This window comes from Vombatus ursinus, unplaced genomic scaffold, assembly GCF_900497805.2.
Source record: "Vombatus ursinus unplaced genomic scaffold, bare-nosed wombat genome assembly UNPS02015411.1, whole genome shotgun sequence".
Lineage (NCBI taxonomy): Eukaryota > Metazoa > Chordata > Mammalia > Diprotodontia > Vombatidae > Vombatus > Vombatus ursinus.
In genome coordinates this window covers 977498-1000425 of record NW_020955189.1, presented here as the reverse complement: position 1 = coordinate 1000425, position 22928 = coordinate 977498, and the positions used below count along the sequence as shown (strand labels likewise).

The following is a 22928-nucleotide window of genomic DNA, read 5'->3' as shown; positions in this document are numbered from 1 at the left end:
GCGGGGCTCCGAGGGGGGGGCGGAGCGGGCATGGCGGCGGCTCCGGGCGGAGGCTGCTCGGGCTCCGGCTCGGGCTCGGGCTCTGTCGCGGGACCTGCTGCAGCCGCGCGACCCAAGGTGGCCCCGAGCGTGGACTTTGACCACAGCTGCTCGGACAGCGTGGAGTACCTGACCCTGAACTTTGGACCCTTCGAGACCGTGCACCGATGGCGCCGCCTCCCGCCCTGCGACGAGTTCGTGGGCGCACGGTGCGTGCTTGCGCGGGGGGCGGGGCCGGCGAGGGTCTGGGAAGGGGCGGGGCTTAAGGGGGAGGGGCCGCGATGGTGCAGGGGGCGGGGCTAGGCCGGAGGCTTGGTGGAGGGGCGGGGTCGTGGGAGGGCAGCTGGGGGGGGGGCCCCGGGGGGGGGGGGGGGTCTCCCGGGGGGGGGGGGGGCTCCCAGCGGGGGCCCTCCCTGGCCTTGGCCGTGACCCCGCCCCCTCCTTTCGCAGACGCAGCAAGCACACGGTGGTGGCCTACAAAGACGCCATCTACGTGTTTGGAGGCGACAACGGGTAGGTGAGCGAGGGGGGCGCCCTTCGTGGGGGGCTGCGAGAAGGAAGCTGGGTGCCTCACGGAGGGCTTTGTTGGGGGGTGGGGGGAGCCCCCTCTTGGGGGTCTCTTCCTCTACTCCCTTCCCTCTCCCCGCCCCCACTCCCCTGCCATTTCTCAGGGGTCCCCGAGCACCAGCCGCTTCCCACGAGGAGACCCTTTACTGCATCCTGACTCAGTTTCCTCATCCCTGAAATGGGAGTAATGATGTACTGCCCACTCTAGGCAAAAGAGATGCCAGGTGTACTAAAGTGCTTTTAGATCTGTGCCCAAAAGCCTCGCTGGACAGAGGGGGAAACTGAGTCCACGAGAGTTGGAAGAGAACTGGCCAGGGTGGTACCACAGGGTGCCAGGGCCGGGGAGGGCGGCCCGTAGACCTGCGGCCTCGGCCCCTCCTTTCTCATGGCGGGAAGGCAGGTTTGCCCGGGTCAGAGCTAGCAAGGACTGCAGTCCGGTTCCCTCATTTTACAGGTGAGGAAACTGAGGCAGGGCAGCCATCTGTCTGGACTGACTTGGGGAGAAAGTGGCTGAGCCAGGATCTCAACCTGGCTCCCCATTCAGGGCCCTGAGAAGCAGGAGCAGACGCCCCGTTTCTGTGGACTGCCACGTGGCCTTTCTGAGGACAGGCTCCTTTCTCACCTTGGCCTTGTTCCTTTCAGAAAGACAATGCTGAATGACCTTCTGCGCTTTGACGTCAAGGACTGCTCCTGGTGCAGGTGGGCTCTGGCTGCCACCGTCACGCTCCCCTGTGCTCTGCCCAGCCTGCCTTGACCTGCTGTGGGGGTGGGAGCGTTGGGGCAGCTCCATCCCGGCCCCCGGCCCCCTGGACCCCCGGCCCCTGGCCCCCGGCCCCGCTCTGGCCCCTGGGCTGGCCCCCAGTGGGACAGACCAGACTAGACCAGATGCATCCTCTGGGAGTTCAGAGAAGGGAGATGTGGGTGGGCCAGGGCAGGTGGGAGGGGGCGGCACTAGGGCTAGCTAGGACTTGCAGGGGGGAGGAGGAGGGGCCTCTCAGGCTGGGGTCCTGACGTGGAGATGTCCGTGAAGCAGTTATAGACCCCAGGGCTGGGCCCGGGCTGGACGCTGCTGTCTGGGCATGCCTCCCCACGGTCAGAGCTGGCGCTGGGGCCGGTCCCTTTCCCACCCTCCAGCCCCCGAGGCCCTGCTTGTGCCCCTGTCCCCTGAGGTCCCCTGCTGACCCCCCGCCATCTGTGGCTCTCTGGTCACCTGCCGAGGGGCCTCTTCAGAGGCTCCGTGGGGGCATCCACACATGGGCTTTTGTGGCCGAGAGCACCTGCTTCCCATCAGACCCCAGGCCCCCAGCCCCAATTCATCCTGGGCTCCATTCCAAACATGTTACTGCAGAATTTTGTTCTCTGTTGGTGAATCCAGAAACCCCGGCGTGCCCTCCATGTGTGCGGCATTGATGGCGTTTGCCCCCCTCTCTCTAGGGCCTTCACCACGGGGACGCCGCCAGCCCCCCGCTATCATCACTCAGCCGTTGTCTACGGGAGCAGCATGTTTGTGTTTGGTGAGGACCGAGCGGGACTGTGCTTCAGGGGCCCGTCTGACCTGACCCGACATGATGGGAGGGGGCCGTGCCAGTAGTATTGACCCATTTTACACGTCAGGAGACTGAGGCCCAGTGAGTGGAAGGGCGTTGGGCCCTGTCCTGGGTCCTGTCTTCCAGTTGCGGGCCTTTGCCCAAAGCCCCCCGGAGTGTGCCCTCGGCCCCAGTGAGGGCTGGGCTTCCAGGTCAGGCCCAGGAGGGGTGTTGTGCTTGTCAGACCGGCTCAGGGGCCCCTGGGGCCGGGGCTTGGCCTCAAGCATGTTTGTTCTTTAGCCATCAAGAGAGGCCCCTCGTGAACCTGGGGCTGCAGGGGCTGCGTGATCCTGGGGGAGAGTGGACCTCCTGGGGTGAGACTAGCTCTTCCCTAAAGTCTGTGCCCAGCTGCGCTCCCCTTGGATACTTCCAGTGACAAGGGGCTCACTCCCTACCAAGGCTGTCAGTTCTGTCTGGATCATAGATTGAGACGCAGAAGGGGCATCAGAGGCCTTCTGGGGGATGCAGGTGGCCCAGAGAGGCCGAGTCATGTGGCCAGAGCCCCCCTGGTGGGATTGGAAGCCGGGCCTCTGTCTGCGGGGCAGGGCTCCCCCTTGGCCTCCACGTGGAGGCTCACAGAGCTGTGTCTTCACAGGCGGCTATACCGGCGACATTTACTCAAATTCCAATTTGAAGAACAAGAACGACCTGTTTGAATACAAGTTTGCCACTGGGCAGTGGGCAGAGTGGAAGATTGAGGGGCGGTGAGTTCGGCCTGGCCCTGCCCCCTGCCCCCTGCCCCTGGGCTGTTTGTCTGGAGGTGGAGGACGCCGCGGCCCTGGCTCCCCAGGCACCCCAGCCCCATGTGAGAGGAGAGGAAACTGAGGCTGGGGAATGGGCCGAGGACCTCGCAGAGGGCCGCCTGGCGAGCCAGAGCTGGACCCAAAGCCCCTCCTCCATGGGGCTCCAGCGGAGGGAGCATCAGGAAACCAGAGCAGAGCCAGAGCGACCTGTGGAAGGGGCAGGGGATGTGGTAGGAGGGAGGACGGAGAAGGCGCCCAGCCGGGGTGCCCAGGGTGGCTGTGTCCGGTGCAGGGAGCGGGGTCGGCATCTACGTAGCGTTTTGGGGGACGGCTGCGTGCTACAGTGGATAGAGCGCTGGGCCTGGAGTCAGGAGGACCCGAGTTCAAATCAGACACTTCCTAGCTGAGTGACCCTGGGCAAGTCATACCCTGTTTGCCTCAGTTTCCTCATCTGAAAAATGAGCTGCAGAAGGAAATGGCAAACCCCTCCAGGATCTTTGCCAAGAAAACCCCAGGTGGGGTCACGGAGGGTCGGACGTGAGTGGAATGACTGAATGACAGCATGGCTTCGAGGTGTTCAGTAACCGCGTTACATCACGTGTCCCCTTCAGGGACTGTTATGTCCCTTTTACAGTTGAGGAAACTGAGGCACACAGTAGGCATGTGCCTTGTAAGTATCGGAGGCAGGTTTTGAACTCGGGTCTTCCTGACTCCAGGCCCAGCGCTCTGTCCGTCTGGGTCAGGGGTTTGGGTGTGGGCAGGCTCTTCGAGGCCTCCAGGGCCCGTGACGAGACGTCTGAGGAATGAGGAGGCGCCGTCCCTGGGAGGCCGGGGCTGGCGGCAGTCGGTGACCTGCCCTCACGTGTACCTTGGCCCCCCCCCCCCGGTTACCAGGGGCGGGGGCAGCGCACGGGGCGACCGTGTACAGCGACAAGCTGTGGATCTTTGCGGGTTACGACGGCAATGCCCGGTACGTGGGCGCGGGTCTGGCCTCTCTGTCCGGGGGCTGCCGAGTGACGGAGCGGCCTTGGCTGCGCCCCCAGATTGGGCTGGGGCATGTCTGCTGCCTTCAGCAGAGGCCCCAGTCGGCCCCCCGGACAACGAGACCGCTGGGGGAGCTCTCCTGCCAGCTGGTCAGGGGCTGTGCCTGAGCAGGAATCCCCTCGGCCACTGTTTGGAGAGGGAGCGTCCATACTTCGTCTGGGACGGGCAGCTCACCACCTCCCCACGCGGCCCGTTCTGTTCTGGGTCAGCTCGGTTCTCTGGAAGCTGCCTCTGCGTGACCTGTGTCAGCCCACCATTCTGCCCCCTCGGGCTTCTCTCCCTTGTAGACCTGGCGGGGGGTGGGGCGGGAGCAGCCCGTTCTGCTGCACTCTGAGTCCTGGCAGGGATGGCAGGCCCAGCTGGCCTTCAGGCTCCTGCCGCCATCTCTGCCCCCGGCCGGGCCGGGCGCTGCCCTAGGGCTGCCCATCTCTTCTGCAGCATGGCCGGGTGGGGCTGCCTGAGAGTGTAACCACCTGCACCCTCTTCCCTTCCCCCCCTCCCGATCCAGGCTCAATGACATGTGGACCGTTGGCCTTCAGGACCGAGAACTGACCTGCTGGGAGGAGGTGAGAGGCCTGCCCGTGGCCGGAGGTCGTGTGGCATGCCGTGGAGAGCCCTTCTTCTGGTCAGGCTTGGGTGGGGAGGAGAGGAGAAGCCCTGGGTGCAGATCCTGTCTCAAATATGAAGGGCTCTGTGGCCTTGACCAAGGCACCTGGGCTCTCAGTTTTCTCCTTTGTAAAATGGGGTTGTCATGACACACAGGAAGAGAAATGGAACTAGCTATTCCCACCTCGTACGTGTGACCCCCGGGCCTGTAGACAGACTGAAGGGGAGAAATGCAGCTGAGAACAAAGCAGTTCTGTGCGGGGTCATTGGGGTGGGGGCGGCCACGAGCACCCTGGGGGATCGGGAAAGGCTCCAGGGAGAGGGGGGACTTGAGCGGGGCTCTATGGAAAAGGGGGATTCTTTGAGGCAGAAGGGACCGGGGATGGCATGCCTGGCATGGGGGCCGGCTGGTGCAAAGGTGCGGAGATGGGAGATAGGGGAAGAGGGAGAAGGCCAGAGGTGGCAGAGTGTAAAGGGAGGTTGGGGCCAGACTGTGAAGGGCGTTTCTAGTGTCCTAGAAGCGGTGGGACCGCTGGGATGATTATCATTCCTGCTAATAACAGCAGTAGCTAAGGTCAGTCACTGTGTCGGGCACTGTAAATATTCTCATTCGGTTTTCACAGCAGCCCTGTGAGCACGTACTGTTATTGTTATTCCCGTCTTACAGTTGAGGAAACCGAGGCAAACAGCAGTTAAGTGACTTGCTCAAGGTGATACAGCTAGGAAGTGTCTGAAGCCACACTTGAACTCAGGTCTTCCTGCCTCCCTTGGGCCACCAGCTGCCTCACAGTTAATCACGCCCAGGGCTCACGTGCTCTGATGTCCAGTGAGGACGCACCCTTGGACAGCAGTTATGGGACAGAGGGAGGGAGACAGGGCGAGCTGAGGCAGTGACTTTGTGAGGCCGGGACGCGGAGGCGTGGCAGTGGAAGGAGTGAGGGTGCCGTCCTGGTGCCGGAGGAGGGCAGGGCCCTCGGCAGAGGGAGGGAAGCTTGGGAGAGAGCCGGCCGGCGGAGCCGGGAGGTGATTTGAGGCTGAGCTAAGATTCCAATCCTGGCTCATCCCGTTGGAAACGTCCACCAGGCAGCGGGAGAACAGGTCTTTGTTAAGTGCCTGCTGTGTGCTGGGCACTGGCCTAGGTGCTTTGCAGATGTTACCTCGTTTGATTTTCACAACTCTGGGAGGAAGGTGCTGTTATCAGCCTCGTTTTTTGGTTGAAGAAACTGAGGCAGGTGGTGGTGATGTGCCGGCTGGTCAGTGTCTGACTGGGGATGCAGGCTGTGTAGATCTGGGCGCTGTCTGCATGGAGGTGATCCTGGAGCCCAGAGAGGGCCCGGCTCAGACCCTTGGCAGCACCCACAGGTCGGCGGCATGAAATGGGGGGTGTGCCAGTAGACGAGGCCGAGGAGTGGTCCCGTGGCTAGGAGGAGAGAGGAAGCCAGAGAGCAGAGGAGAGCGTATGTGGGAGGATGGAGCGGTCAGCACGTCCAGTGTCCAGGCACATCGACAAGGACGAGGCCTGAGAACTGCCCCTCATACTGGCTGGGAAGAGATCCCGTAGCTTTGGACGGAGTCCTTTGCCCCTGGGTTGCAGTTCAGCGGGGAAGGAGGCGGCCTTCTGGCTCCAGATCCAGGCTCCCGGGAGGGGTCCCGGCTGCCAGCCAGGGGCCAGAGAGCCGGATGGAGCCTGCTTGCCTGTGCCCGGGTCAGAGGAGGCGGGTGGGGTGACGAGGTCCCCCTGAGCAGAGCGGGGACGGGAGTGTGAAGAGGGCGGGTGGTGCTGGGGCCGCGGCGCTGGTCAGCCGCGTGGGGGGCCTGGGTGTCCACGGTCCAGGCCTCGCCGCTCAAGCTTCGAAGGCGCTCAGGGCAGTGGAGTTAGGAAGCTGGGAAGGAGGGCTGTGGAGCAGGCGGGTGGCTCGTGCCTGCCCGGCCCCGGCGCCAGTTGGTGCCCTGTCCGCCAGCGTCCCGCCTTGTGCCCCTCTCGTGTCCCTAGATCGAGCAGAGCGGCGAGATCCCGCCTTCCTGCTGTAACTTCCCCGTGGCCGTCTGCAGGGACAAGATGTTTGTGTTTTCGGGACAGAGTGGAGCCAAGATCACCAATAACCTCTTCCAGTTTGAGTTCAGAGACAAAGTGTAAGTGTGGCTGGGGGATTCCCCACTCCGCAGGCCTCCGAGCTCCCAGAAGCCCCTGGGGCTCCTTGGCCCTCCGTTCTCTGCTCGCCAGGCCTGGGGGTCAGGGGCAGCGCCCAGGACGTGGGCTGGCGCTGGAGGCAGGATGTCGCCGCCTCTTGGCTTGCTGACGTCGCTGCCTTAGCAATTCCAGGGGGCCTGGAACCCCGGGAGGGTCTGCGAGCTGGGCGTCGCTGTGGGGATTGACGTCTCCCCCCGAACCCCGTCTCCTAGCTGGACCCGGATTCCCACGGAGCACTTGCTTCGGGGCTCGCCGCCGCCTCCTCAGCGAAGATACGGGCACACCATGGTTGCCTTTGACCGGCACCTGTACGTGTTTGGGGGTGCAGCCGACAACACCCTCCCCAACGAGCTTCACTGCTACGACGTCGACTTCCAGACCTGGGAGGTCATCCAGCCGAGTCCTGACAGCGAGGTAACGGCGCTCTGCGCCGCGGCGGGGGGCTTCGGCGGCGGCCGAGAGTCCACGGCCTCCCTGATGCCGTCCACACCGGGGCACTGCGTCGTTAAGAATTATCCACTTATGTTTCCTGTCGGCTCTGTTGGGAGCCACGTGTGCCTTGTGGGTAAAGGGGGCGTCTCCCCAGGGTCGTGGGGTCTGAGGGAAGGCTTCCAGGAGAGTGGGGTCAAGGTGAAAGCAAGCCCCCAGCCGGGCAGTGCGGACAGGAGACGCAGAGTGGAGCGTCGTACTGCCTCCCTTTCTCAGCCAAGGATCCAGAGATGGAAGGGCCTCGAAGGCCGAGTGAATGACCCTTCAGGGCCGTCTTTAAATCCTGATAGCTAAACTCCTGGCCCCCCATTTGACAGAGGAGGAAACTGAGGCCCAGGCTGGTGCAGGGACTTGCGCACTGTCTCGCATGTCATAAGTAACAGAACTGGTGTTAAACACCAGGCCCTCGGCTGGACGGCGGCACTGAGTGCATTTGGAAATGCTGGTCTTTTTGGGTTGAGGTCAGAATTTAAAAATATCTTTGGACAGACACATGGCCCTAGGTCTCCCAAGCCCTTTCCCTCTACGCCGTTGCTGCGCCCTTGCCCGGTCCTGCGGGGCCTCCAGCCTCACTCCCGCCCTCAGCCTGCGTCTCTGGGTACCCGCTCTCACGCCCCTTACCTCCACCCCGGCCCTGCCAAGGCTGTCAGGCCCAGCCGTCTGCACCGGCCAGGCTCCTTTGTCCGCTGCCTTCGAAGGCCTTCTTCCCTCGTGCCCTTGGCATGGAGAGGGGACGCTGGGCTCGCGAAGTAGAAACCACAAAGCCCTGGGAGCTCCTACCGACCAGAAAGGCTTGGAGCCTCGGCCCAGTGTCTGCTGTTAGTCAGTCAGCTAGCACTGACTGGTCACCTGCTGTGTGCCAGGCACTCTGCTGAGGGCTGGGGATACAAAGACAGACTAAAGACCCCGTCCCTTCCCTCAGGGAGCTCCCAGTCTGACGGGGAGATGACCATGTCCAGATAAGCTGCAGGTGATGCATGGGATGTGATCGATGGGGAGGAAGGGCCAGGGAAGGCTTCTCACAGAAGGTGGCATCTGGCCTTAACCTTGAAGGCCGTCAGGGCCACAGAGCCTGGCTCGGGGCAGAGTGCTCAGGCACCAGAGGGCTAGCCGCCAGGGGCTCAGGGACAGAGAGGTTTGGATGGGCAGCCCCTGAGGATGGACCCTTGTCAGTGACAGGCCCCCCGGCTCTGCCCCTGCCTTTGGCCTTGGCGTCTTCCTCCCTTGTCCACCCACCTGCTTGGCCCAGGCCTCCTCGCCTTCAGCTCTGCTCGTGGGGCCCGGCAGGTGCACCCGGCTCGGCCTCCTTCCACCCTCCTCACCCTGGCTCTCTCCTCTCCTCCTGTCTTCCAGCTGCCCAGTGGGAGGCTGTTCCACGCGGCCGCCGTCATTTTGGATGCCATGTACATATTTGGCGGGACAGTGGACAACAACATTCGGAGCGGTGAAATGTACAGATTTCAGGTACCTGGGAGGAGGGGCAGGGCCCAGGCGGGCCTGTGAGCTGGGCGTCTGCGCAGGTGCGCAGCTGTCTGGACCCTGTTCAAGGGTGGCCAGGGCCCTGCTGTGGGGCCCACGGGGCAGAAGAAGGCCGAGCTCACCACATCTGCGTGGCCTGGGGCCCCTGGACCAGCAGACTAGAGGAGTGGTTTGGGAGGACCCCCCGGGGGGCTGGGACCCAGCAGAGCGCTGGGCAGCATTCCTGGTGTCCCCCTTGGAGACGGGATAGTGAGGTGTGGGCCGAGGGGAAGAGCCAGGGGGCTGGACGCTGGGTGGAGAGGACGGTCCCTCTGAGGGTCTGCGCACCAGGAGGGCTCCGTCCTCCGCCCGGGCACATCAGGGTCCGGGAGGGAGGCCCAGATTTGCCACTGACAGCGGGCGAGGAGGGACAGCCAAGGCTAGGGGCTGAATGTGGAGCTCAAAGCCCAGTGGGCTGGGGTGGAGGGACAGCCTTCCCTTTGGTAGTGGCTGGCCAGGCCTGCAGTGCCTCATGGGGTGAGGGTGCTGTGTCCAGAATGGGGGTCACCCCCGCCTTAGCCCTGCCCAAGAGTGGGGGATTCACTTCCTTTGGGCAGCACATTTCAGGCAGGATGTTGAGAAGCAGGAGCCGGGGATGCCAGTCCAGGGGGTCGTTTCTGAAGGGCCGTCCTGTGTAGGAGGGGTCAGCCTTACTCCTCAGGGCTTTGCAGGGCAAGGGGTGGGAAAACGGGGGGGTTCAATTGATAGGAAGAAGAGAACTTTTCTAAAAATTAGAACTACCTAGAGATGGAGCAGGTGACTTGGGAAGGTAGTGAGCTCCCCATCCCTGGTGAGGATCTAGTCAGGCCTGGAAGAGGGGCCTGTTCCTGTATGTGGGAAGGGTCCAGTCAGAAGGTTCCTTCCCGCTCTGGTGCTGTGTCCGGGGGAGGCTGGCCGCAGGAGGACCAACCGTCGGGGTCCTTGTCTTTCAGTTTTCCTGTTACCCAAAGTGTACGTTACACGAAGATTACGGCCGCCTGTGGGAAAGCCGCCAGTTCAGCGATGTGGAGTTCATACTGGGAGAGGTGGGTGCGAGGGGCCGCTGGCCTCGCCCTTCCCTGGGGCCGGAGCGCCTTTCACGGCCTCCCGCTGGACATCCCGGGGTCTGGGAGAGAAGCGCTTGGCGCTGACGGTGCTCCAGAGGCGTGGGAAGTAAGTCGTCGCCACGGTCAGTGTTAGTGCCAGGCGAGGGGCGGGGGGTCACGCTTCGGGTTGGAGCCGAGCCAGGTGACCCCAGAGCCATCCCCCTCACATCACGGGTTAGGGCATTGAGGCGTGGGGCGTCAGGTGACCTGCCCAAGGGGCCCCGGGCACAGCAGTGCTGGGCAGAGCCAGAGTCGCCCCCCCCGGCGTCCCCAGGACGGTGCCTGCCCTGCCCCCGGGGCATGGGGCGCCTGCCGAGCTGGACGCGGCTGCTTTCTCTGCATTCATAGAAGGAGGAACGGGTCCGGGGACACGTTGCAATCGTCACGGCGCGCTGCAAGTGGCTTCGGAAGAAGATAATGCAGGCCCGGGAGCGAGTGCGACAGGTGAGCATCATCTATCTCAGGCCTCCTCCAGAGGGCAGCAGGCTGCTCGGGAGCGCTGATCTCCACCCCTCTGAAATCCCCGACAGCATGGGCCCCACGGCCACTTTCTTAGAGGCAGCAGGGACGGAGGGGCGAACCTCTGAGCTTGGGGCACAAAGACCTGAGTGAGAATCCCGCTTCAGACTCTCATAGGCCTGGAGTGTCTTCATCTGTAAAATGGGCACAGGGGCATCTACCTCACAGGGATGAAATCAGTGGATGGCCGATGCAGTTAAAGACTGAAGGGCCTGTCACTTATGGTCCCCTCCCCCAGCTCTGACATTCCCTGTTCTGAGGCCCCTCCCAGTCCTGACCTGGAGGTCTGAGAGGGAGCTGTTAGTAGGAGTGACAGAGGACCCAGCCAGTCCCCTTTCAGCCAGTCTGGGTAGCGGGGGTGGCTTATGTCTCCACCCCGCGGCCGAGGTCCACAATGCTGGCGGATTTCTGTCCTAGGAGGGCTGGCCAAGGGGATGCCGCTTCTCCTGCTGGCTCGTCAGTGTGAAGGAAGGGACTTTATAAGCCGGGATGGAGGGATTTAGTGTGAAAAGGAAGGGAGGAGCTTTGTGAGGCCCGGCGGTTGTGACCAGTGTTAGGAGGAGGCGGGTGTGTGTGTGTGTGTGTGTGTAAGTAAGTAATAGTATGATGTGGAGAAGATGAATGGGAAGGACCAGCGAACAACGGCAGTGATGCCAGGGGCCAGGGCGTCAGCCCAGTGTGGCCAGAGGAAGAGGGCGCCAGCCGCGCTTGGTCCCTGCCCGGGGCCACGGGGGCAGTTTTCTGAGATCTGGGGTCTGCGGTATGCTGGGACTGCGTATCTGGGACACGGCGGACGTGACGGCTGGACTCCCGCTGGCGTTGTCCCCTCTGCTGACACGGGGAGAAGTGTTCCGTCACGTTCTTTTCTGTCATGTGGCAGATGGCAAGCAGGAACCTAGAGCATTGCATTTCGTGTCTGCCCCCATCGAGGGCAGGAGTGCGGGTCACAGCGGCGACGCTCCCCAAGGATGGCGTTGGGATTTCTGGGGCACAGCCTTGAGCAGAGGCACGACAGGCCCCCCCAGCCAGGAGTGGAGCGCATGGCTCAGTGCACTGGGCGGGAAACACGTGGTGTTTCTTTGGATTCAGGCCCCCATTGTCGGCAGGCCTTCCCCTGTTTGGGCCTCGGTTTCCAAGGTCCTTTCCAGCTTTGAGATGGCCGCTCCATGATCCTGTGCAAGAGGCCTTGAACCTGAAAAGAAAGGAGGGAGAAGACTGTCTGTGGGGCGAGCCCACTGTGCCTTCCTGCTGAAATTTCAGCTGAAATTCCTGGGAGACAAACTTCACAGAGGCGGCCAGTGATGAAGTGTTGGTGCCCGTATGCAGATGTCCAGAGGATAGGCTGGAGCTCAGGCCTGGCACTGCTAATGCACGGGTGCTGTGGGGCCTTGGGGCGCCTGCCCGGGATCTGTCGCCTGGGGAACTGAAGGGGTGGGGATATGTTGGGGAATGTGGGCTATTAAGATCATTTCACATCAGAAAATGGGGGAAGGCTGGTAACAGAAGCGTTTGAATGAAGACCGGTGGTCATCCAGAGAACAGCTGTTGTCATCTGGGTGTTGTGGGCGATGCTCGGGGCAACGGATCACGGCTTGGTGTTCTGGAGACAGACGACTTCCATTAGGCCCCATTTACTGGCGAGCTCTCTGTCCAGAGCGGCACAGGTAGGGTCAGGTGACTGGCCTTAAAAATAATTTAATTGGCATTATCAGTGCCCAGGAGAGAAGGTTGAGAAGGAGTTTGAAGACGCCAGGAGACCCGTTTCAAGGTGGAAGTGAAGGATAGTTTGCCTGGAGAGACAAACGGAGGTGCTGGGCAGCTCATGGCGGCAAGGCCGGGAGCTCCCTAAGGACCACATCAGGAGTGTAATGCCCAGAACGAGCCGAGCTGTGGGAGGGCCAGTTAGAGGGGCTGCGCAGAGTGGACGGGACGCCCATCACAGAGCATGCCCGCAGGCCGCTCACCAGGGGTGCGGCTTCTCCACCAAGAACAGCGACGAGACAGCGAGTGACCTGGTTCAGCGGCCGAGCTCACGTCAGCGGGAGAGGAGGAGGATTTCCCGGTCAGTGTGGGGCGAGGTGCTGCCGGACGTCTCGTCAGGGCCTTGGATGAAAGCCCACCCAGGATGTGCGCCGCGTTGTAAGAGGGCGGGGAGAGCTCCCTGTGGGGTGCCAGTGGACAGCCCAGAGAGCTCAGCAGCCTAGAATGGGGGGGGACCCCCCGGTGAGAGTGAACGGGGAAATACAGTCAGCCGCAGACTTCACCAGTACACGATGGAGGCCGCCTGCCACGAGCAGGTGAGCGAGCCGGCGTGGGAGGGAGCAGAGGAACAAGGGAGTGAAGCAGGGAGGGAGCCAGCCGGCCGCAGCGCACAAGTCGGGTGGCTGTGGTGGCCCGGCGGCCCATCCAAGATCCCCGCTCTCGGACGGTCTTGCCTCCGATGCCCCAGGATCTTTGCCAGTCTCTGGTGCTGGCTGCAGGCCCAGTTTAAGCGGGAGGTCAGACATCCTGGGAACTGCTGGGAGCTGTTACCGAGTGGACGGGCTGCCCCAGGGGTGGATGCATCTTACAGGGCTGCTTTTGGGAGTGTGGACGGTCTCAGGAGTGGCCGATGTCCTGTCTGTTTCAGATTCTGCCCCGCTGAGGCCTGTCCTGGCCCAGCACCCCAGATTTAGCCCTAGAGGACCCCCAGAGGCCATCTTGTCTATGCCCCTCAGGCCCTTGCAGGGACCCCCGCTGAGGGCGCAGCGCTCCAGGGGGTGGCATGAGTTGTGAATCGGTTCTGGGGGACTGTGGGGCGTAGGTGGGGAGAGAGGCATTTTCTGCAGCGCAGAGGACCATGTGCCGGCCTGCCTCGGCTGCTGAGTGGCCAGTCGCCCTCCCAAGCCTCAGTTTCCACACTTGTGAATGGGAATGTTTTCTGTACCTGCAAGGGAAGAGCTTTGTCAGAGCAGGCGTGACCCGGTGCTCCCCAGCCCGGTTCCACCTCTTCCCTTCCAGCCTGAGCCTTCGCACCCTCCCCAGCTCTCCCCAGCACCTGCTCCTTCCCTGGTCCTGTCACGTGACAGACACACAATAGGAATTCAGGGGGGTTTGGGGCCGGGACAGGAGCAGCTTGGAGTCGGGGCACCTGGTCACCTCTTCCCTCTGAGCCTCAGTTTCCTCACTTGTAAAATGCTGGCTGGTGCTTTTTGCATACAATGGCCTTGGGAAAGCGAGAGGGTGGGTCTGCCCATTTTCTAGATGAGCAGACTGAGGCTGCCCGCGAACACATGGCAGGAATCTGGCTCCGAAGGCGTTTGTTGGTGAAGGCTGCCATTTCTACTTCCTTATTTTGGTCGGGCCTAGAAATCTAAGTCGGAGCCGGAGGAGGAGGGGCCGGGGCCGGCCGGCGGGAAGCCGCCTCTGCCGCCTTCTCTGCTGGAGGTGGCGATCCGCGAGGCCGAGGCGCAGCCGTTTGAGGTGCTCATGCAGTTCCTGTACACGGACAAGATCAAGTATCCGCGTAAAGGTAGGGCGGGCCTGGCAGGGAGCCCTCCCTCGGGAGCCCGGGCAGCCTGGGGTTGCCCACGTGGAGGCCTTCCCCAACCCCAGGGGAAGCAGGTATCAGTGCTGGGAGGCCCGGACCCCTCTGTGACCCGATGGAGGGGAGGCCTCGGGACAGCCAGACAGCCAGCCGTGACCCCCTCCCGGGGCTGTGGTCGGTCTCCTGCGAGCTCCTGGGCTGGGGGGTGCTGTCACAGGGCTGCCCGCTGCCTGGCCACTGCGGGCTCCCCCAGTGGCTCCGGCCCCGCGTCCCCAGGTGTGCTGGGCACCAGGCAGTGCAGTGGTTAGGGAAGCTGAGGCAGCCCGGGGAGCGGGGGTGGGCTCAGCCTATTCGCTGGTGAATGCCAGGGCACGTGCACGAGGTGCTGCTCATCATGGACGTCTACAAGCTGGCGCTGAGCTTCAAGCTGTGCCGGCTGGAGCAGCTCTGCCTGCAATACATCGAGGCCTCCGTGGACCTGCAGAACGTCCTCACCGTGTGCGAGAACGCCAACAAGCTGCAGCTGGACCAGCTCAAGGCAAGAGACGCGGCTGTCCGTGGCGGGAGGAGGGCACGGGCGGGCCGTGCTGCCTGCTCCCGGAGCCGGGCACCGGCCTTTCTGGCGGGCAGGATGTGGGGCCGAGGCGACTTTGGCCCAGCGGGAGGGGAGGGGCCGCTCACCTGCAGTAGGGAGGGGCTGTGGTGGGGAGGGGGGGCAGGGGCTAGGCGAGAGGGCCGGAGGTCAGGCACGGGATCGAGAGAAGCAGGGTCAGTGTGAACCAGGACAGACTGCTTCCACTGGACCCTGGGGAGAAGGGTCCCCCCATCTTCAGGGCCCTAGAGGGAGGGAGCTCATTCAAGAAGGCCGGTGGGGGGGGTCTGTCCTGGTAGTCTTAAGAGAACAAGAGGGGGGAAGGGAGAGGGAGGAGGGAAGAGTCCTTTTTCCAGGCAGGGGGCTGGAGGCCCGGGCTGAGGGAGCAATGTTGGGGCCACCCCTGAAGGAGGACGGGCCGACTCCAGGCCAGGCCCCGCGGCAGGACGGCAGGGGCTTCTCTGTGCCCCCGCTCTCTTCCCTCTGTCTCTCTGCTCTCCCCGTCTCTCCCACGTCTCTCATCTGTCTCCCACGTCTCTCATCTCTTCCCCCCGTGTCTCTGCCCTGCAGGAACACTGCCTGAACTTTGTGGTGAAGGAGTCCCACTTCAACCAGGTGATCATGATGAAGGAGTTTGAGCATCTCTCGTCCTCCCTGATCGTGGAGATCGTGCGGAGGAAGCAGCAGCCGCCCATCCGGACCCACTCGGAGCAGCCCGTGGACATAGGTGGGCCCCTGCCCCCCCCCCCAAAGCCCCTTCAAGGTGTTTGCACCACCCTTCCCCAGCTGCTCTGCTGAGGCACATCCATGGGGGTCACGATGCCCATTTTACAGATGAAGAAGCTGGAGCTCAGAGGGTGCTTTGCTCACGAGGACAGAAAGCCCCCATTTGGGGGTGCTGCTGGGTCGGGGGCTGGGCCACGGCCTCCGACGGTGGGCCCCTTTGTGCCCCCCCAGTGGGAGCAGAAGGACCCGCCCAGCACTGGGTCCTGTTTAATTCTCTTTGTCTCTGGGGACCGTGAAACTGAGAAGTCGCCCTGCTGCTCCCGTCTTGGTGAGGGGGCTCTGCCTCACCCGGGAGGGAGCCCAGGCCCAGGGCCGCCCCGACAGGGCCCCGTGGATGTGGGTGCCCCCATGCTGATCCCCTTCTTGTAGGGACCTCGCTGATCCAGGATATGAAGGCTTGCTTGGAGGGGGCAGGGACAGACTTCTGTGACATCACCCTACTCCTGGACGGTCACCCCCGCCCAGCCCATAAGGCCATCCTGGCCGCCCGCTCCAGGTGAGTGACAAAAGGGGACGTGGCCCAGGAGGGAGGTGGGAGGCGCAGCGGGAAACCACGTGGAGGGGACAGAGGAGGCTGGGGCCCGGCAGGAGGGACGCCCAGCCTCCCAGACGGCCGCCGCGGGTGGGGACGCCGGCTCCTGTCTCACGGATGGCGGCTGGGCCTCCTTTTTCTTCCAGTTACTTTGAAGCCATGTTTCGGTCCTTCATGCCTGAAGATGGCCAAGTCAACATCTCCATTGGGGAAATGGTGCCCAGCAAGCAGGCCTTCGAGTCCATGCTCCGCTACATCTACTACGGGGAAGTGAACATGCCCCCCGAGGATTCTCTGTATCCTGTGGCTCGAGGCGGACATTGGGCTGGGAGAGGAGAGGGGCTTGGGGGAGGCTGCCCGGCCTGGCTGCAGGCTCTGGGAGCCCAGGGTCGGGGCCTGATGCTGGCTCTGCCCTGGCTAACCGGGGTATCTGGGCCTTTCCTTGCCTGGTCTCAGGGGCTCCCTTCCTCGGCTGTTGCGCTCCTCCTCCAGGCCTCCAGGCCCCTTGTGGCTGGACAGGTGGCCCTCGCTCTCTCTGTAGCACTCGCTGGCCCCTTTCCTCCCTTTGCCATCCAGAGCGCTGGGTACGTGCACCGCTCGGTCCCCTAGAGGACGCCTCCTGCAGGGGGCCTGCCTTCACCCCTGCAGCTCAGTCTGCGTTAATACCAAGCAGAGCATCTCCCTTTCTAGTCTGCTCGCCTTCAGCCAAAGCACCCCCATTCACACGTTATCCGACAGGTGGCCTCTGTGAGCACGGCCCCTCTGTCCGCTCGCTGGCCAGCCTGGTGCGTGCAGAGGGTCCTTCGGGGCAGGGCCCCCAGCCGCGAAGCCCTCGCGTTACGCCTGAGGCCTGAGAGCGCCTGCGCCCCTCTGGGGCGGCCCAGCTTTCCTTAACCGTCCCCCAGCTATCTCTTTGCCGCCCCCTATTACTACGGCTTCTACAACAACCGGCTCCAGGCCTACTGCCGGCAGAATCTGGAGATGAACGTGACGGTGGAGAACGTGCTCCAGGTGACGGCTGGGGTCCAGCTCTCCGGGCATCGGGGCGGTCGGGGAGGGGGCCCCTCCCAGCCAGCGCTGACAGCCCGATCCTCTGCGTCTCAGATTCTAGAGGCCGCTGACAAGACCCAGGCCCTGGACATGAAGAGGCACTGCCTTCACATCATCGTGCACCAGTTCACCAAGGTTGGTTGGCTCTTGCCTGGGGTTTGTGGGGTTTGCTGCCCACCCTGCCTGCCCTGGCTGTGGGGCCGGCGCCCTGGCAGCAGACTGGAAGGAAGCCTGGCATCCGCCGCCCAGAACACGCCCTCCGTCCCCACATCCTCTCCTGCCCCGGCCCTCGGGGCCGCGGGCACTGCCCCAGCTGCTGTGTCGCCGGCCTCCCCTCCCAGAGAAGGCCGCAGAAGGAAGGGAGGCCCCAGAAGGGCAGCGGTTGTGGGATGCTGAGGGCTGGGTGGTGGGCAGGTCCCTTTTGAAGTTGCTCATTGCTGCCTGGCCTGACGTCCCACGGAGCAGCTGGGCCTGTGCTGTGCTAAGTGATGGACCTCATCTTCCTGGTGGGGCCTGAGCTCCAGCGGGAGATGGGGAGCAAATGGGCGTGGTGGTGAAGTTTGAGCCCTCCTGGGGTGGCAGGCCTGGCTCTGGAAGGCCTTCGTGGGCTGTGACCATCAGCTCGTGGTCAGGAAGGGGAGGCCTAGGGGGTGGGAGGTGCCAACGTGGCTGCTGATGTGGGCAGCGCTGGGGTGATGATGGGCTAGGAGCCAGTGTTCCAGCACCCAGGGCCCCCAGGGCCTGTGGCTCCTCCTTCCTGGGCTGGGCCTCCTGTAAGCGCCCCTCCTCACACATGCAGGTCAAGCCTGCAAACACGGAGCTGGAAATTGTATTTGATTGTTTGAGCTTAGCTACGTAGCGAGTCCCAGAGAAGGGAAGAGGGGGTGGCCGTGCCCAGGGTCCCAGCTCCCAAGGCCTGCGGGCTCCCTGGTGATGCTCCCAGTGAGACCCAAAGTTAGGATTTCCTGAAGGGTCCCAGCTAAGCAGGAAGGTCTAGGCACCCCGCAAATAAACGTGCTGCTGCTGTTTACCCAGACGTTGCTCCAGGTGGAAATGTCCTCCCACATCCTGGGCTCCCCCCGTGGTCCAGGACCCATGTGATAGAGGGCCCTGCTTGCTGGGCTGAGGGCGGGGAAAGGGACGGACTGGTTCGTGGCCTCAGCTGTGGTCCAGAGCTGAGCCTCCATATTCACTAGATCTGGCCACTGAGTGTGGCCTGTGTCCAGAGGGGAGAGGGCAGCCATCATCACAAAGAAGGTTGGGGATGCCCAGGGAGAGGGGGGAAACAAAGTCTTTTTGCAGTTCAGAAGGCCAAATGCCACAAGTTGGCTTGGTATTACAGCTGAGAGCTAGGAGGAGATGAGAAAACTGAGGCCTAGAGAGGGTGTGGTGTGCCCTGGAGCACACAGGAAGTGACTCGAGCCAGGATTTGAACCCAGGCCCTTGTTCCTAAGCCCAGTGCTCACCCCATTCTACCATGTGGTCGAGGGACCTGAAACCATGTCATGAGACGTTTAGCTTAGAGATGATGGCTTTGGGTGGAAGGGAAGACTGGCATCACTGCCTGGCACACTGATCTGAGGGGAGAGGAGCTCTGGGTGTGTGTGTGTGCTGCGTGGGTGTGAACGACGAGGACGTGTCTAGGTGTGAGCACGTGGTGCGCAGGTGTGCAGAGAAGGGGAGCGCATGCACACGTGGGTGTGAGTGGGGGGCCCTCCCCACCGTGGGGTGGCTCCAGAGGCGCCTCGGCCCCTCCCCAGCGGCCCATTCCGCCGTGGGGAGATGAAAAGGAGAGGATGTGACCCCTGCTCCCTCTGGGCAGTCTCAGCTGTGACCCCCAAGATTCTGGCCCGTACTGGAGCCTGTAATCCTGCTGTCCTTGCTTTTCCCAAAGGTTTCCAAGCTGCCCAACCTGCGAGCCCTGAGCCAGCCGCTTCTGGTGGACATCATCGAGTCCCTGGCCACTCACATATCTGACAAGCAGTGTGCCGAGCTGGGCTCCGACATCTGACGCCCCCGGCGCCCCCACCTTGGGGGCACCCCTGGGAAGCTCCATGTGCTCGGAGTGGCCCGGGGAGAGGCCCAGAGGGACACTCGGCGGGACCAGGGCAAGGGGGCTGCCCCCTTCTGCCTGAGCTTTGGGGAGCCCTGGGCCCCTCACGACTGAATTGAGCCTTTGTCCGGACGTTGGGGAGAGATGTTTTAAGAGACCAAAAGTCACTACTTTGAAAGACCATTCAGAGGAAGTAAAAGTTCTAACAGTTTTGTGCCTTGGCATCCCTCAGCCCATAAATGAGCCTGGGCCAGCTAGTGGGGAGGGAGGTCTGTGGTACCCCCGTCTCCCCTTCCCATGGCCAGGGATGAAGGCTGGCCCGGAGAGACGGCAGGCTGGGCCGGAAAGACGGCAACCTGGGCTCTCTGCTGTGCCAGGAGCACCACGGACAGTCTTCTTATCTCCAGAACCCGGGGTGTGGGGCTGCCTGACCCTTGGGCATGTACCTCACTACTGTCACTGCCCTGGCCTAGTCAGAGAAGCTGTGGGCCCCTCCATACATCACAGTTCTGTGGCTGGTGGGCACGTGCCACTCCATCTTGGGAGGCCCAGCCTTTATAAGCCCCATGTCGCCCCCAGGCACGAGGCACCCAAGTGGGGCACCACTGAGCACTCAGCCACAGGTGCTGATGCTGCTCTGGCTTCTTTTCCAGGTCCCTGTCCGTAGTGGGCCTCCTAAGGTCCAGAGACCTGGAGAGGTGGTGGGAAGGCCTCAGCCAGGACTGGCCCCTGGGCTCCCTCTTGGGCACTGGTCCTGACTGGGGGCCCAGCCTCTGACAGCAGCTCACACTTCATGGGGGCTTGGGGTTTGTAAAACTGTCTCCCAAATGGGCCAAGTTAGGAGGTATAATATCCCCATTTCATCAGTGGGTAAACCTAGCGCAGAAAGGAGAGATGGTCGCTTGGCTAGTTATCTGGATTAGAGCCCACGTCCAGGCCCAGGGGGCCCCTCCCATGACCCCGGGCTTCAGGGCTCCCCATGATAGAGGCAGCGGTGCCCTGCTGCTTCTCCCCAGTGGGAACCTGCCCGGCCTCAGGTTAGAGCTGCCCCCCGCAAGGCATGACGTGGGGCATCCCGTCGGCTCATTGGGCCTTTGTCACGGGTTCTCTTCTGCCTTTCTAGAGCCAAGATTTGGGCTGAGCTGGCCCACTGTGCGGTGCATTGTTGTTAATGGTTATTAAGTGTATAATTTTAGAAAATACACCATTAGCCACGATGGGGGAGATGTGTACCCATACGACCTGGTTTTAGCAAGAGTGAGCTAGCAAATGGTGTTCTTATTGGCCCGTTTATCCATCCGTCACTGAGGCTTCTGAACTAGTCATGAAAAAATACAAACATGTCTGATCTGTTCAGGATCCTGGGTCAGTGACGCCCTTTGGCAGTGATGGCCCAGAGGCACCTTTCTGACCCGGTGACTGTTCTCGGGAAAAAAAGCAATCTGACAGTGAATCTGCTTAGGAGGCTTGTGGGAAGGATGACTATGGGGGGGGGTGGGGTGGGTGTGTGTGTGTGTGTATGTTGTCAGCTCAGTTCTCGTGTGTGCGTGTGCATGTATGTGTGTTCTACTCAGCTCAATTCTCGTGTGTGCGTGTGTTCTACTCGGCTCCGCCCCTTCATGCCTGTGCAGCACCATCCTGGTCACTTCCCTGGGCCTCCATCGTGCACCTGGCCTGGACGGCTGTCAGCTAAATCCCCCTGGAGCCTGGAGCAGAGGGCAGACGGCGGGCGCTCCCAGCTGCCCCTCCTAGGAGATGAGCCTGCTGGCCGGGCACTCAATAAACTGGGTGAAGAGCTGGGTCTCCAAGCGTCTTTACTGGCCGCCACAGAACAGTTTGACATGAGAGCAAGTGGCACAACGGCCTGGCTTCCAGCTGGTGTTTTCCCTCCATGTGGGCAGCCCCAGGCCTCACCTGCCCTGGCCACTCACAGCCTGGACCCAGGCAGGGGCAGACAGACTGTGCCTGGGGCGGGTGGGCAGAGGAGCCTGGGCAGAATGAGAGATTAGGATCTCAGAAATACCGCGGAGCCAAAGGCCTGAGATGGACACCGGTGGCGCCTTTGGGGCAGGCCCGCACTCCTCTGGCCCCTGGGAGGGAGCAGCTGCCCAGCAGGGGAGATGCGGCCCCTTCACTGCAGCTCGAGGCCCTGCAGCTGCTCCTTCAGGGCCTGCCGCGCATCTGCCTGGGTCCGCTTCTCCCGCGCCCGCTCCTGCTGCAGTCGTGCAATCCGCAATCGCAGCCGCTGTTCCCGTCGCTTGCAGGCCTGCAGCTGGCGCTGGGCTTTGTCCAGGGCGTCCAGGGCCGCCTCCGCCCGGCGCTTCCACAGCAGCGCGCTGCCCACCTGGTAGCTGTGCTCGTTCTGGATGTAGGCGCCGGCCGGGGGCGGCAGCCGCAGCATGTAGGCCGAGGGGGACACGGGCCGGGCTGCCGAGGGCGAGGGCTCCCGCTCCGGGGACGGCGGGGTCCCGCAGCTCGCCTCATCCCCGTGAGGCTCCAGGGGCTCCAGCAGGTCGGAGAAAGGGCTCACGAGGCCGCTGGGGGCTGGCGAGGGAGGCAGAGCCGGCAGGCTCACCGGGGGGGCAGGGCCTTCGGGGTCAGGGAGCTCCTCCCCGGGGAAGCAGGAGACATCGACGGGAGTGGGCCCGTTCACCAGGTTGTTATTCACAGGGGGAGGGGGCGCCCGACCCGTGGAGCAGCTGTGGAGGAAAACGGCAGGGCACAGATCCAAGGACTCTCCTCCCCCACGCTCCCTGAGAGCCAGAGGCCCACCATCCCTGCCCGAGGAGCTGCGGGGACTGACTGGCCCAGTGCCTTCATTTTACAGATGGGGAGACTGAGGCCCAGAAGGGAAAGGACATGCCCAGGATCATGAATCCAGTCAGGGGCAGAGGCAGGCCCAGGACACGGGGTCTCCCACTGCACCCTGTTTTTCTCCTTTCCGGTCCCTCCCCACGGACCCTAAAGGGAGACGATCATGGGGGACGTACCGGCGCCTGCACCTTCTGAGCCGGGTAAGGTCGGGAGAGCCGGGGTGGTACCCATGCGTCTTGGCCTTCGAGGTCCGTCGTAGCTTGGAGAATGATTCAAAGATGGTAGGAACGGCCCCTTCCTTCAACCGATGATACCCACTGCGAGGAGAGACCGTGAGCCTCACGGCCCGACGCGCAGCTGAGCCCCCACCCCCACCCGGGGACCCCTCGGTTCCTACCTGATCCCCACCAGCTCAAAGCAGTTCTCCTCAAAGTGTTTGGAGCAGAAGTAGATATACTCAGAGGCGGGGTCCCAGAGCCCCTGCCCGCTGGGGTCCAGCCGCTGGCAGTTGGCTAGCCAGAGTCCTCGCCGAGGGTTGTCCTTCTTGGGTAGCCTGAGGGGAGCCCCACCCCCACTGCACTTAGGAAGGAAACCACAGGCAGGGGCTGCGGAAGCTGGGCCCACCCCCTCCAGATCCAGAACCCCCTAAGGCCTATGTAGCAGGACAGCCAGAAGAAGTCTGGGGGGGGGGGTGGTCTCCCACCTCAACTTCCTCATTTGGTAGATGAGGAAACTGGCCCAGAGAGAGGAAGTCCACTGAAACCCACTGCTTTCCACTCCACCAGTGGGGAGGCACGAGGTGGGGAAATGGGGGTCTGGACTGCATCTAAATAAGTAACGTTCTTCCAACCATGTGCCAGGCCCTGTGATGGGTACCAGCCCTGCCACCTCTGTGAGCCTCAGTGTCCTCATCTGTAAAATGGGGGTAAGAGTAGCACCTGCCTCCCAGGGTAGGCAGACACCAAGCTATGGTGATGATCAGTCTACGGGGGAACGTGAAGAACAGGGAGTCTGCCCACACTGGGTAACTGTGGGAGGGAGCCGGGGAGGGCCTCCTTCCCGGAGGAGGCACCTGCAGTAGAATCTGGAGGTGGGGGGCTGCAAAGGAGCAGAGGTGAGGACGGAGAGTGGGCATTCAAAATCAGGACAGCCAAAGCAAAGGCTCGGAGGCTGGAAACAAGAAATAGA

At 62.9% G+C, this 22928-nt stretch overlaps 2 protein-coding genes across 2 annotated transcripts in view; one reads left to right on the top strand and one right to left on the bottom strand.

Moving 5' to 3' along the window:
* Positions 1-61: 61 nt before the first annotated feature.
* LZTR1 (leucine zipper like transcription regulator 1) lies at positions 62-19150 on the top strand. Its single transcript, XM_027847471.1, has 20 exons — positions 62-248; positions 490-552; positions 1249-1305; positions 2041-2120; positions 2788-2893; positions 3819-3905; positions 4488-4545; positions 6579-6718; positions 6989-7190; positions 8619-8729; positions 9716-9808; positions 10217-10312; positions 13736-13898; positions 14282-14451; positions 15076-15232; positions 15661-15787; positions 15970-16119; positions 16729-16834; positions 16928-17008; positions 18768-19150. The coding sequence occupies exons 3-20, from the start codon at positions 1256-1258 to the stop codon at positions 18882-18884; spliced, it is 2094 nt and encodes a 697-aa protein (XP_027703272.1). The 5' UTR covers positions 62-248; positions 490-552; positions 1249-1255; the 3' UTR covers positions 18885-19150.
* A 944-nt stretch (positions 19151-20094) lies between these two features.
* The window catches only part of THAP7 (THAP domain containing 7), a 3387-nt gene continuing 553 nt past the window's right edge, over positions 20095-22928 (bottom strand). Inside the window, exons 3-5 of the mRNA XM_027847470.1 lie at positions 22138-22293; positions 21917-22057; positions 20095-21625 (exon numbers count right to left, since the gene is read on the bottom strand). Of these exons, the coding sequence (XP_027703271.1) occupies positions 21058-21625; positions 21917-22057; positions 22138-22293 (865 nt within the window). The 3' untranslated portion in view covers positions 20095-21057. The remainder of the gene's footprint in view (positions 21626-21916; positions 22058-22137; positions 22294-22928) is intronic.